Source organism: Phodopus roborovskii, unplaced genomic scaffold (assembly GCF_943737965.1).
Source record: "Phodopus roborovskii unplaced genomic scaffold, PHOROB, whole genome shotgun sequence".
Taxonomy (NCBI): domain Eukaryota; kingdom Metazoa; phylum Chordata; class Mammalia; order Rodentia; family Cricetidae; genus Phodopus; species Phodopus roborovskii.
The window spans coordinates 2,745,424-2,759,168 of record NW_026125295.1 but is presented as its reverse complement, the minus strand read 5'-3'; the positions used below and the strand labels follow the sequence as shown (position 1 = coordinate 2,759,168).

The following is a 13,745-nucleotide window of genomic DNA, read 5'->3' as shown; positions in this document are numbered from 1 at the left end:
CAACCATGTAAGTTCTAGGCAGTCAAACGCCCTCTTCTGGCCTCCGAGGGCTCCTACACTCACATTGTGCACATAAACTCACACAGGCAAACCCACATACATGAGAATTGGTAAATTAATTTAAAAACATACTGAAGAAACTGAGGAACAGTCTAGGTTCAGTCTAAGTACTTACCTAGGGAAGTGTGTTACACACCTGTGGGTTGATAAAAAGACAGAGTAAAGTGTTCAAGTGGTAGGAGCTTTAGGAGTCTTCCCCCGAGAGCCACTCTTTCTGAGCACACATGCTTCTCTGTGTCGAGGCCTTTCCATGCCTCCAGAGACTGGGCACATGAGATTGCTCAGCGGGTTGGTAAAGGCACTTGCTACCAAGCCCGATGATCTGAGGTCGGCCCTGGGGCCCCACGTGGTGGAAGGAGAGAACAGACTCTTGCGGATCGGCCTCTGATCTCCATACATGCGCCATGGTATGTTTACATGCATACACACATAAACAAATAAAAATTTAAAATGAAAAAGAAATCGGACATTGCCATCAATCTTTGTAGTTACAAAAAATGCTACCCACCCATAGCCAATGAACTATTGACATTGATAGATGTTGGGAGAGGGAGGGTCAGTGTTCCTTAAGAGTATAGGCCCTGTGAGTTGATCATTGGCCAATGGAGCCGCACACCTCCAAGAATGGGTAGATAGTGCAAATCAGACCTGATGGGTGAAAAAACAAAAACAACCCGCAGAGTTGGGTGCATAGGGGAGGGGTGGGCCTGGGAGGGGTGGGTGGGGGAATATGATGAAACAGATAATACAAGATTCTCAAAGCTCTAACTAAAGAGTGTAACGAGCCCCCAAATGACATGTGAGTCCTAGCTTTTAACAGGTTTTAAAGCCGATTTCAGGCCCCTCAATCCTAATGTGCATGCCTGTGTGTGCCGTGTCAGCAGGTAGCAAGGGTCAGTGAGTAAATGTTGAACTAGCCGAGGACTTGCTATTTTTCCCTTCTCAGAAACAGTGGTACATCATTATCACCCTGTACATAAGGTTGGTTTGTTTGTTTGTTTTTTCTGGTGCAAGAACTGTTGTTCCAGTGGGGAAAAAAGAACAAAGAAGTCTTTAAAACGGAGAGAGGTACACAGAAGCTGCTGTGGGCTTCTGCGCTTAGGTGCCCACGTAGCTACAAGTCCTAATCTTCTTTTCCCTTTGGTAGCAAAGATTTATTTTACAGTTGTCTTAGATTTTGCTTAAAGATGAGAAACTGTTAGAGAGATGGCTCAGGGACTAAGAGCACTTTCTGGCTTTCATCTTTTTTTTTTTTTTCTGTTTACATTGATTTTTCTTTGTTCTTGAGAATTTCTTACACATACAATGAAACATTGGCTATGTTTCCACTTCCCCTGTGCAGCTTCCCCAAGCCCTTCCAACCAATTCAGCACTCGTTTAGTTCCTTATTTTACATCGTGACTCCCTCCGTCCCGGCTCTCAATCCACCCCTGCCCCTCCTATTCACTCGAAGGGCAGCCCCCCTCCCCCCCATGAGCATCCGCCCTGCAGCTTTTGTGGAGGCCTCCAGTTCAGTTCACAGCACACATGCTGGGAGGCTTTACCAGCTCCGGGGATCCAGCGCCCTCTCCTGGCCTTTGTGGGTACTCACACACATACACATAAGTAAAAATAATATATTAGACACTTGCTCAGGTAACGAATACCACCAGTGTCGAAGTTCAGACTTGAGCCTAGTGAAATGTTAGCCAGGTAGCAGTGTGGATCAGCCCCTCTCGTGACGCTGTGGTTTGCGTCCTAGCAAATTCCTTGTGTTTATATGTCTCTACGGAGATAGGTATACACAAAAACACCACACACACACACACACACACACTACACACACACACACTCACGCACACGCACACACTACACTTACATTAAAAAGATTGACTTGTGTTTCAGCAGTATTATTTTACTCTCCAGTGGCTTCCACAGCCACGATCCGGTAGAATAGCTGTATAGCAGTGAGTGGGGAGGGTGTGTTCAAACCCTTTGAAAGGCGCTAGGCTTTCAGAGAACCTTCTCTGTGCTGGTGGAAGACAGGTCAGGATGGGCTCCAGAGGGCGCCGGGTGCATCTCTTGTTGTTGCGTTTGGAAAACTGCATTTACAGCTTAACTCATTCTGTCTCGAAACAAGCATCGTGAAAAAGTGACCATTCCCACCTTTCTCCACCTAAGGGCCGAGTGGTGGAAAACATCTCCAAGAGGTGCGGTGGTTTCCTTAGAAAACTCAGCTTGCGCGGCTGCATCGGCGTCGGGGACTCCTCCTTGAAGTGAGTGACAGCCACCACCGCCAGTGACTGGTGTCAGTAAAAGCAAAGCAAACATACTCTAAGCTTTTCTTCTGTTGTGGCCTTTCTGTGCTCATTTGCATAACGGGAGCGAAGCCTTTGGAATAACTGACACCCCACTGTCCTGAAGGGAACAGCCTGGGGACAAATGGCTTCACCTGCCTAGTGTGAGCCCTCTCCTGGACACCAGTGGGTCAGTCACAGAGCATGCGTGGAAGTAGCAAGGATGCCCATCATGAGTATTTTGCTCACTCTCATGTTACAGGTGGTTTTCCCGCCAGCCTGGTCCCACAGCCTCGTCAGCCCCAAATAACACGCAGAGACACTGTATTAGATATAAAGCTGTTGGCCAGTTACTAGCATTCATTGGCTAGCTTTGTCTTAAATATTAACCCAAACTAAGTATTTCCATGTGGTCTCATCTTACCCAAGAGAGAGTCAGGATCTCTGCTCTCTTGGTCCTACATGTTGACTCCTCCTACCTCTCCCTGAATCCTCCTTGTCTCCTAGTCCCACCTATCTTGCTTTCCTATTGGCCAACAGTGCTTTATTCATTAACCAGTATGAGAAACATATTTACAGAATGACATCTCCCATCATCTTCTCTTTTCTGTCTAAAATAAAAAGAAGGGTTTTAACCTTAACACAGCAAAATATATAACAAAGCAGTTATCAAGTAAGAACCATAGTTAGCAATGTTCAGTCCATTAACCAGCCAGATTTTCTACTTGAGAAGTTTGCCCATCAGTGAAATGGACTGAGTCTAGCTTAACAGGAAGCAAGAATTGACTGATAGGTCTGGTGTAGCTTATAATGCAAGGCATACAACTAACAGCTGCCCCATTGAAGACACCAACATAAATGTGAGCATGTGGCTTGCTGGTGGGGGGTATGATAGAGCCCTGGCTGGCGTAGAACTCTTTCTGTAGACTGGGCTAGCCTGGAGCTCACAGAGATCCACATGGCTCTGCCTCCTGAGTGCTGGGGCTAAAGGTGTGACCACCATGCCTGAGAGAGCTGCTCCTGTGTGTGGCTCCTGCCACTCAGCACAGCTGTCCTGGACTCATTCATTAATCTTGCTGTGGACACCGTTTGCTCCTTTTTACCCCTGAGAAGTAATCCGTCCTATAGTTGTGCAGGAGCTGTTGAACTGTCAGGGTTAGCATCCCATAACCCCACTGGGGTGGGGAGCTGGCTTATAGCTTAAGAGCACTTGCTACTCTTATAGAGTTTCCAGAACCCATGTCCAGTAGCCCAGAACCTGCTGTAACTCCACTCCAGGGGATCCAGCACCCTCTGTGGTCACTTGTGCTCGCATCACACACACACACACACACACACACACACACACACACACGTTCATAAAATAAAAGTAACCTCCTGTAATTGTATTTAATTCTCTTAACCTCAAAGCTTAGCCTAGCCTTAGCAGTGTTTGGAATACTGCTGTGACCACAGAACTGAGCAAAATTGTCCAATCCAAAGCTTGTGTCATACTTTAGTTGGGAGAGTCTTATATACTTTATTGAACGTCTGCATCTAAACACAACATTGTCTCTGGAGTAGTTTTACTGTTCATTCTTGATAGCCTGTGGCCAGCCGGGAGATGTGTCCCCCCCCCCAAGTGTCTGACCGCAGGGTTAGCCGGGAGCTGTGTCCCCCACCCCAGTTATGGATAATAGAGAGCTTCCGTGTGGGTGCTGGGAACTGAACTTGGATCCTCTGAAAGAACAGCCAGTGATACTAATTAGCTGTTCAGCCAGTCCCCTACAGGCCCTGAAGTGAAGTTTTTAATGAAAGACATTTCACAACTTCTTCCTTATGGAACAGAAGAACTTGCTGCCTAACTCAAGGGCACAGACACCCTGCCCTGTGCTTTTCTTGTAAAAGTCTTTAAGATTTGCTTGGTTTTTCTTTTACGTGCATATGTGAATGCCTTCACAAATGTGTACCGTGTGTGCTTCATGTGTGCCCGGCGCCCACTGAGGCCAGAAGAGGGCGTCAGACCTGGAACTAGAGTTGTACGTTGCCATGTGGATGCTGGGAAAAGAATGCAGGGTCTCCGCAAAAGCATGTGTGCACGTTTATCTGTTGTGGGGTTAGGCTATGTACATTTGAGTGCAGTGCCCAAGGAGGCCTGAAGAGGGCATCAGATCCCCTGGAGTTGGAGTTATAGGTGATTGTGAGCCACCTAACATAGGTGCCGGGAACTGAACTCGAGTCCTTTATAAGAGCAGCCTCCATTAATTAATGAAAAATACGGCTAGGTTGGGCAGAGTGGCATTTAATTTAGTCTACTTCTCCAATCCCAGAAACAATGGCACATTTTTCAAGTTTCGCAGGTGGAAGTAGCAACTGTACCTCACCAAGGGACCTTGGTGACCTCCCAACCTCATCCTCCCAGCCGATTCTGTCCCCAGCCTTAGATGGCTCCTCACGTGTAAATGTCAGGGTCCACATGGCAGCTGCTGGCACTCTGGTCCACGCGCACTCTTTGAGCACCATGGACTCCGTGGGTTTTATCGTTTGGTTCCATCTCTCAGAACGAGCAGATGACGTGCTCTGTGTTCATGGTTCAGCCAGCATTCGATCCTCTGAGACTCGCTGAAGTCATGTTTGAAGAAGTCGCGGATTGCCTGAGAGCATCCAGGCAAGCAGTGGTAGTGGTTGGTAGTTAACTGCTTCCGGCCTTGCTGTCACCCACAGTCGGGGCAGCTGTTCTTCATGCCTTGGGGTCCTGGTCAGTAAACTTGGGTCTTGATAGTGATGATACTTGACAGTGTCAGAGTGCCCCCCCTCAGGGCACAGTCAGGAGAAATGCCTGGAGTCTCAGCTCAGAAGGTCCCCAAGGTGGGGCTGGAGAAGGGTCATTGACAGGCAGCTTGGGCCAGGCTAGCTGCAGGCCGTGCCTGAGAGCCACCCAAGTTCCAGAGCCCTGTATCTGCCTTGGCGCATGTGGCCTTAGCTGATCTGTGTTTAGGAGGATTTGGGAAGCGCTGTTCTAAATGGATGGTTGTGCTGCCCTCTAGTGGCCACCATGAAAATTGCAGCCACCCTGTGGCCACTGGTCTCTTGCCTCGCATTACTTTGCTTTAATGTTCTCTTTTTTCTTTTCTTCTCCTTTTTTTTTTTTTTTTTTTTTTTTTTTGTGTTTGCTGCTTTGGGGGAAGAAAAAAACCCCACACAACTTTTGCCCCCATCCTAGGACCTTTGCACAGAACTGCCGAAATATTGAACATTTAAACCTCAATGGCTGCACAAAAATCACAGACAGGTAAGGAACAGAGATGGGTCCGGGGACAGAGGGGCCACAGGGAGACCGGGTGAGAAACAAGGTTGAAAATATCATTAGTGTGCCTGCCTTTTCCCAGCACGTGTTACAGCCTCAGCAGATTCTGCTCCAAGCTGAAACACCTGGATCTCACATCCTGCGTGTCTGTTACCAACAGCTCCTTAAAAGGGATCAGGTGAGCGGGCTGGGCATTCTGGGGTCAGAAAAATACCCTGGCATATGGGCTAGGGAAGTGGCGCACGCAGCCTGTATGGCAATAAAGACCCAAGTTCCAGTCTCCAGGATCCGTGTAAACAGCCAGGAACGGTGGCACCTGCCTGTGACCCCAGTCCTGGGGAGGGGGAGGCAAGCTGGGGGGAGAGGGGAGTCCCCAGGGCTCACTGGTCGGCCAGCCTGAGTTTCTGGGAGCTCAGTGGGAGACCCTGTGTGATCAGGAGGGGTAGAATGCAGGAAAAAGCACACTGGGCTGGGGAGAGGGCTCTGGGTAAGGGCACGTACCACTTTGTAAAGGAACCAAGTTCACAGACGGTAACTCCAGACCCGGGAGTATGGTGCCCTCTTCTGGCCATCTCGTGAAACTACACCCACAGACAGTTTAAGATTAAAAAGAGGATTTGAAGCTGTTTTTTATTTTCAATTCTATCATTTTTTTTCTTTTTGTGATGGATAAGTACATAAAATTGTAATCGATACCGTGAAGTCCTAAGGGAAACCCCGTGGCTTCGGAATGGCCCTTCTAACTGCGCAGAAGTCCACTGAGATGTTAGAGTTTGAGGCTGGGTCAGTATAAGATTCACTTAATCTAGCTGTGTCATGTTTTGTTTGTGAGTCCATTACAATCAACTGATCTTTTAAAAAGAAGTAACAAAAGATGGCGAGGAATTGAGGAAGACACCCAAAGTCCACGTCTGGCCACACACAACATGCAACCACACATACGTGCATTTACACAGAGAAACCCCAAACCCAACACTAGTATGTTTCGCGCCTCGGGCTGAGCTTTCCCTCCCAGGGACTGCGCGGGGTGAGGAAGAGGTGGCTCAGCCGGGCCCTGGGCTCGCGTCCTCTCCACCTGTTTGTGGGGTACTGAGTTCAGCACCGTCTGCAGGAGGCTGCACAGGGCTGTTCTTTGTTCTCTCAGCGATGGTTGCCGGAACCTGGAGTATCTGAACCTCTCCTGGTGCGACCAGATCACCAAGGAAGGCATCGAGGCGCTGGTGCGGGGGTGCCGGGGCCTGAAAGCCCTGCTCCTGAGGGGTTGCACACAGGTACAGGGCCCACGCACCTGGTCGGCCCGTTTCCCTTGGTGCGGCAGTCACCTGGGTACCTGACCCGGATTCCACCCTCTTTCATTTCCTCCATCCACTCAGTTAGAGGATGAAGCCCTGAAACACATTCAGAACCACTGCCACGAGCTCGTGAGTCTCAACCTGCAGTCCTGCTCAGTAAGTATGGCCCCGGGCACCCGTGTGCCACCCGTGCGCAGCCCCATTGTCTGGCCACGCATGCCCAAAGTGGATGGCAGATGGCCACATCACCCCGCCCCGCCTCCTTTTTCTCTGTCTTCCTTGGAGCTGTGAGTCTTTGTAAAGTGACATAACGATAAATATCGAGGCAGCGTGGTCAGCACAAGGCCAGTGCCACCTCCCCGAAACCATATCTATCAGTCTTGATTGATAAGTTTTATACCTGTATTCATATTCTTGTATTCTATTTAGGCACATATGTGAATATGTATGACATACATCACACATACATATGAGAGATAGACACGATCTCCCTGCATAGCCCAGGCTAGCCTGAAACAATTCTCATGCCTTAGCATATTGGAAGCTGGGATTTCAGGCGTGGGCCAGTATGCCTGGCTGACTCTCAGAACAGTCAGGAGTGCTGTAATTAGCTAGCTGTTAGACCGGAACTGCTTGGCGAGAACTCAGTGACTCATTTCTTTTTAACACACTGGGATGTTGACCCCTGTAATTCCCCACTGGGCCTTGGTAATAGTTTTGTAAGCACAGGGACCTGAGTTTCCTCTCTATAACCCATGCAAAAAAAGCTGCTGTGCATGGTGGCATGTTCTTAGAACCCCGGCACTGGGGAAGCCCGGCGGGGGGGGGGGGTTCCTCCGGCTCGCTGGCCCAGCCAGCCTCCTCTGAGCCAGTCACAGAGTGACTTTTATCTAGGAAGTCTCCTGAGTTCTTTGTTTAATGTTTTATCACGTTAATTTCTCCTGAAAACTGTGTCTTTTGTTGACTCTTTGGGTAGTCTTAAGACTTTCAGTGCTCTTTGCTAACACCAGGCTATTTTATAGCTAGGCAGGAGCGTCTCTCTGCTCTTCTGTTGAGTAGGACTGGGATTGAACTTGGGGAGAGAGAGCCTCTTGCATGCCAGGCAGGAACTTACCAACTTACTCATAGCCCAGACCTACTTACCATTACTTGGGTTTTGGAAAGTTTTGTTTGAGTTCTTGGCTGGCCTGGAGCTCACTCTGTAGACCAGGCTGACTCCAGACTCACAGAAATCCTCCAGAGGGTTCATTGCCACACAGGGCTTTTCCTCCTCCCTCCCTCCCTCCCTCCCTCCCTCCCTCCCTCCCTCCCTCCCTGCCTCCCTCCCTCCCTCCCTCCCTGCCTCCCTCGCTTCCTCCCTTCCTCTCTTTCTTCCTCTCTCTCTCTCTCTCTCTGGGGGGGGGTACAGTTTCACTTATGTAGTCCAGGATGGGCTAGGACTGGCACAATCCTCCTGCCTCAGCCTAAGTGCCAGGACTACAGGCCAGTGCTGCCACACCCAGCCCGCTCCCACTTTGCTTGGGCGTCAGGGTGAGGCGCCTGTGGGCAGCTGTTGGCGCATTCTCCTGGCCCCGAGTCTGTGCTGGCGCCCACCCCTGCCTTCCTCTCCCCAGCGCATCACTGACGATGGCCTGGTACAAATCTGCAGGGGCTGCCACCGGCTTCAGGCTCTGTGCCTCTCGGGTTGTAGCAATCTCACAGACGCATCTCTCACGGCCCTGGGCCTGAACTGCCCCAGACTACAGTGAGTATGGCCCACTCTTACTCTATGGCTCTGCCAGGGCCAGGCTGCCAGAGGGGAGAGGTTTGCCAGCGCTCGGAGAGGGATGGTGGAGCCAGGAGCTGTTGGCCGGGGGTGTAAGACAGCACCTCCCCATTGGGGGGGGGGACGGATGTGTGGTACGATGACTCTTAACATGTTTCTTGGTATGTTTCATGCGTTTGCCCATCATTTGACTCACACTGTTACACTTTGGCTATCAGAGTGGTCTGACAGGGGACAGATTAGTGGTGGGCCTCTGCGGCACCAGTCCCTAGATGGGTAAACTCTGGGGAGTATCAGCTGCTTGCCTGTCATCTTCCTGAATTCGGGAAAAGGGCTAGTTCCCAAGGCAGAGCATTCCTGTCCACTGCCCAAGCACTAACTCTTCACATGCTGGGGCTTGGTGCCTTGAGAGTAGCCGTTCCCTGTACACCTATGTCGCCCTGACTCAACACATCCCCGTGAGTTGACACTCACCTTACCCTGATTTAATTCAACACGTCCCCGTAAGTGGGCACTCACTTTCAGGAGAAACTGAGGCGCAGAGGAAAGTCAGTTTGTCCTGAACCTCATGATGGATACGGAGGGAAGCAAGATTATGAGCCTGTAGATTTCTACTTCAAAACCAGTTTTATTTTGCTTTTTGAGTCAGGTTTCCTCTGTGTAGTCCTAGCTGTCCTGGAACTCACTCTGTAGACCAGGCTGGCCTCGAACTCAAAGAGATCCACCTGCCTCCCAAATGCTGGGGTTGAAGATGTGTGCCACCATCACCCGGCTCCTGTTTAACTTTATAATTAACACATGCTTTTTCATTGCCTATTGTTAAAGTTTCCTAGAGGGCAACTAGACATTTCAGTGTCTAGAGGCTGAAGACATAACTTGCCTAGGTTACACGAGGCCCTTAGTTCAACACCCAGCACCACAGAATAAACAGCATGGATCTCAAGATGATTTTGTTTAGCAAAAGTTCATTTTAACTGTGTTTTTTAAAAACATTGGTGGGCAGGCTCCTGGGTCATGGTCCACATCTGTGATGAGACATTAGGACTCTGGTCCAGTCCATCTGTCCTGAGAGGCTGTGATTTCAAGGCCCTGCAGGACGCAACCAGAAAGCAACTCAGTGTACCACAGAACAGAGCAAACCAGAGAGCGTGCATCATGTCATGCAGTATGTTCTGATGTTAACCAGGCTCCTCCTCTTCTCCCCTCGTCCCCCGTCCCAGAATTTTGGAGGCTGCCCGATGCTCCCATTTGACGGATGCAGGCTTTACGCTCTTAGCTCGGGTAAGACATTGAGTATGAAACACAACTGTGTTGTAACCATTCCCCCCCACACCCAATTCAAAGTGACTCAGGTAGTTCTGGGGAACACAAAAGTCAAACCCTTCAGAAGAGATGAACATGAGGTAGCGTAGAACCCTTCCGGTAGGCTTTGCACTTTTTTCTGCTGGCCAGGACTCTAGGGAGATCCTGAAGTCATGCCTAACCTTTCAACATAATATTGCCGTTTACAAAGTTCAGGATAAGAGCTGTGCAATTGAGAAAAAATGTTGGGCCACATTCACAGCTCTCCTGGGCATGGGTGTCCCCCAGGGTGCAGTTTGGACATGCCTTCAGAGCATGTGGAAGGATCAGGCCTTACTGTCCCTCACTTGTCTTGAACAGAACCTTCTCTCCAGTACCAGTTACCCTCTCTGTGTGAACCCAACTGGGCTGTGCTGTGCTGTGTCTTGTAGACTGCCTGTGGTACCCTATGCCCTCCTGTCCTTCCCTCCCACAGGGCAGAGCACCCATTTCCAGGCCCTCCTTGAGCCTGTGGTATAGGAAGGTACATCAACCGCTTGGGTTGAGAGATGATGAGGTCCCCAGTAGCCACGGCCATTGGCCAAAGTGAGCAGGAACTCAGGACAGCCACTCTGAACTGCCGGCTTGGGGTGGCTGTAGAAGTAGGGCCCGCTCCTCAGTGGAACGGATGAGCTACAGGGCTGCTCTTTGTGTGGCCCAAGTAGCAGAGTGTCTGTGGCCTCTTTCAGAATTGCCATGACCTGGAGAAGATGGACCTTGAAGAATGTGTCCTGGTGAGTAGACTTGTGGCGACCCTTAGGACTACTCTCCCTAGCAAGCACAGGGTACCAATACCCCAGCGTGGTGGGAGGGATTGGGCCCCCATCAGGCCACTTGTGTTTGGCTGTTCCAGAACTTCAGACAGACTATGCAGAGGCTTATGACAGAGCCCAGCCATTCCCAAGCATGAGGACTCCCTTTTCCTTTACTCCTCGCCTGTCAGAGGAATAGACCTGCATTTTAGATGGTAGGGAAAGTACAGAGAAGGGGTCCTGGGGACCCCCCCCCCCCCCGTCTGCTCGCTTTCGTGTCCTGCCTCCCCGCTCCCTCAGGCACCGGAAGCAAGGCCAAACAGCAGCATCTCCCCAGGAGGGAATGGTTGAGCCAGTGAGCTTGGATGAGGTTTCAGTTTCTTTTGTGCCCTCTGATCCCCATGTTGAGGAGAAGCCAGGATTAGGTGTTAGATCCTGGCCTAGAAACCACACTGACATCGCGTTTCTCTCCAGATCACTGACAGCACCCTCATCCAGCTATCCATCCACTGTCCCAAGCTACAAGCCCTGGTGAGTGAGTTAATGGTCATAGGAACGACTTAACGCACGTCTCAGAGTGCCATATGGGTCCATTTCCTGTGAAGCCTGTCACTGTTGGTCTCAAAGGCCTCTTTGTTGGGCTGACTTGGGCTGTGGGGTATCCGGATGTTACTGCTTCCACGGTAGGAAAGGAAGCTGATAGGGACCCACAGCCCTGTCACTTCACTTAACCGCGTGGTGTTCATCTCATCAGGGAGATGGAAGTCAGAATGGAAAGTGCTGTTCCCAGACCAGACACTGGGCCTCCCTCCCCATAGTGTTGCCTGCAGGGGAAAGGTCTGAGCATGTTGAAAGGTGTGGCAGTCGTGGGAGAGTCCTGTAAGAACAGCGCCCACTGCCCTCCTTGGGAGTGCCTTCCAATAACCAAAGTCGTCCCTGGAGGTCTCTCTCAACGCAGCCCCCGATTTTCATACATGCTGCTTCTAGGGACGGGCCTTACGAGAGTAACAATGAACCGTGATACCACTGCGAGACAGGTGGTGTGAGGTTCACAGCTGTGATTTTAGATGATACAGAAGACTTCGGGTGTGAGCCCAGCCTGGCTAGCATGCAGAGACCATGTTTCAAAGAACAAGATAAAAAAAAAAAAGCTTATCCAGAAACTAAAGAGGCCAAAGTAAGACCCACCAGGGATAACCAGCAGACGGTCCTAGAACTTCAGGTGGCAGTCAGATGTCTCTGCACCTGAATCTGAGGTTTCTGAATGCCCATCTCCATCTAGCAGTATAGGCATCCGACCAGACTGGGATGGGGACTTGACCACTACATGTTGACAACAGCAAAGAGACATCAGAACCTCTTGGACGCAACAGAATGATCTGGACTCATGAAAAGAGATGGTTGGTAGCCAGCAGCATCAGGATGGCAAGTCCAGACGACATGAAAGCACTCAGAAATATTCCCGCTAGAAATTATGAAAACAGGAAGACCAACAGAAAACCAATGTCTGAGAGTAGATTCAGTATATACAACTGTTCGGGAAAATTGGGACCTAAATTCAATGGACGGCCTTAAAGCAGATGGAGGACCCCGTGAGAACAGACTGAAGGAAATAAAGGAAAAGAGGGAAGCTTAGGGCCTCAGTGAGCTTTAACAGAAGATGTGACAGTCCCAGTATCACAATCCTGTGGGTTCAAACTGATCAAACCTCGGACAGACCAATGCTTCCATCCATAGCCACCCATCTACCCACCCACCTACCCATGCATCCCTCCCTCCCTTCTTTCCTCCCCCTCCCCCCAAAGTCATTGCCTCACGAGGAAGCTCAGACAGGCACTGGCCTCATCAAAGGCTGAGAATTCTCAGCTCTGGATCCTGTGTGGTGGAAACAATGAAAAATTGGAACCTCTCTGTGCTGCTGGTGGGAATGGAAAAGGGTTCCACTACCCAGAAAGCAAAACGTGGTGGGGTCCTCAGAATGTTGCAAACTGCAGTGTGTGGTCCAGTGATGCTATTGCTGGGTATATTAACCACCACCACCACCAACAACAAACACCCAAAACGGAACTCAAGCCAACCTGAAAGCAGGATGTGAGAGACAGCCGGGCACATCCAAACTAAAGACGCTGATTCACAACAGCCAAAGGGAAATGACCCAAATGCCTGTCAGCAGGTAAATGCAATATGCTGTGCACACACAGAGAATGTTGTTCCGACAGAAGGAGTTAAGTCCTGGCACATGCTTCAGGATTGATGAGCTTGAGGACAAGATGCTAAGTGAAGCCACTCCCCCAAAGACAAGTGGCCTGTTCTGTAGGCCTTGCCACGTCTCTGAGATAGTCAGGGTCACACGGATAGAAGCTGAGGGGGGATGTGTCCTGGAGTAGGCGCACTTTAGAATACCCTGCAGCCTCACTGAGTAATGGCCTGAACTAGAGAATTACAGGTTCTCAGCTCAAGACAACAACAGAAAAGGTTACACATGGGAACCGAAGAGTAGGCTTCTAGATAAGGAGTCAAGGAGGAGCTCAAGGGAGTAAGCCGGGAGGTTACCTGATCAAAATCCAACCCGCCACTACATGTGGGTATAAATAAGACAGCACTCCAGACCCTGACACCAATGCTTGCATTTGAGAAAGATCCCAACGATTTAATCTTTCAACTGCAAGAAGCCAGAACAAAATTAAAATAAAGCCTAAATTAAAAGGACAAAACATGGTAGAGACCAGTGAAACTGGAAACAAAACAGGACAGTAGCAAAGCAACAACCTGCTGCCCTGTAAACAGAGCCTTAGGCCTTGGGCCGTCACCAGATCTGCCCAGGCTGAGCGTCCCTTATCCAAAATGTTTGGGACAGAGGTGTTTGGGCTTCCAGACTGTTGCATTACACACTTATCATACACACTTACACAACGATGTGCTTGGGATTAGGGCCAAGATCTAAACAAATTCATTTCTGTCTTGCACTGCACT

At 49.9% G+C, this 13,745-nt stretch overlaps 1 protein-coding gene across 2 annotated transcripts in view; it reads left to right on the top strand.

Moving 5' to 3' along the window:
• The window catches only part of Fbxl2 (F-box and leucine rich repeat protein 2), a 39,256-nt gene that overhangs the window by 23,043 nt on the left and 2,468 nt on the right, over positions 1-13,745 (top strand). The window contains exons 5-13 of one of the 2 annotated variants that reach the window (XM_051201847.1): positions 2,221-2,315; positions 5,539-5,607; positions 5,705-5,800; positions 6,767-6,893; positions 6,996-7,070; positions 8,528-8,658; positions 9,900-9,960; positions 10,710-10,754; positions 11,247-11,303. In XM_051201847.1, coding sequence (XP_051057804.1) covers positions 2,221-2,315; positions 5,539-5,607; positions 5,705-5,800; positions 6,767-6,893; positions 6,996-7,070; positions 8,528-8,658; positions 9,900-9,960; positions 10,710-10,754; positions 11,247-11,303 — 756 coding nt within the window. The remainder of the gene's footprint in view (positions 1-2,220; positions 2,316-5,538; positions 5,608-5,704; positions 5,801-6,766; positions 6,894-6,995; positions 7,071-8,527; positions 8,659-9,899; positions 9,961-10,709; positions 10,755-11,246; positions 11,304-13,745) is intronic. The other variant, XM_051201854.1, reaches the window with a different exon arrangement.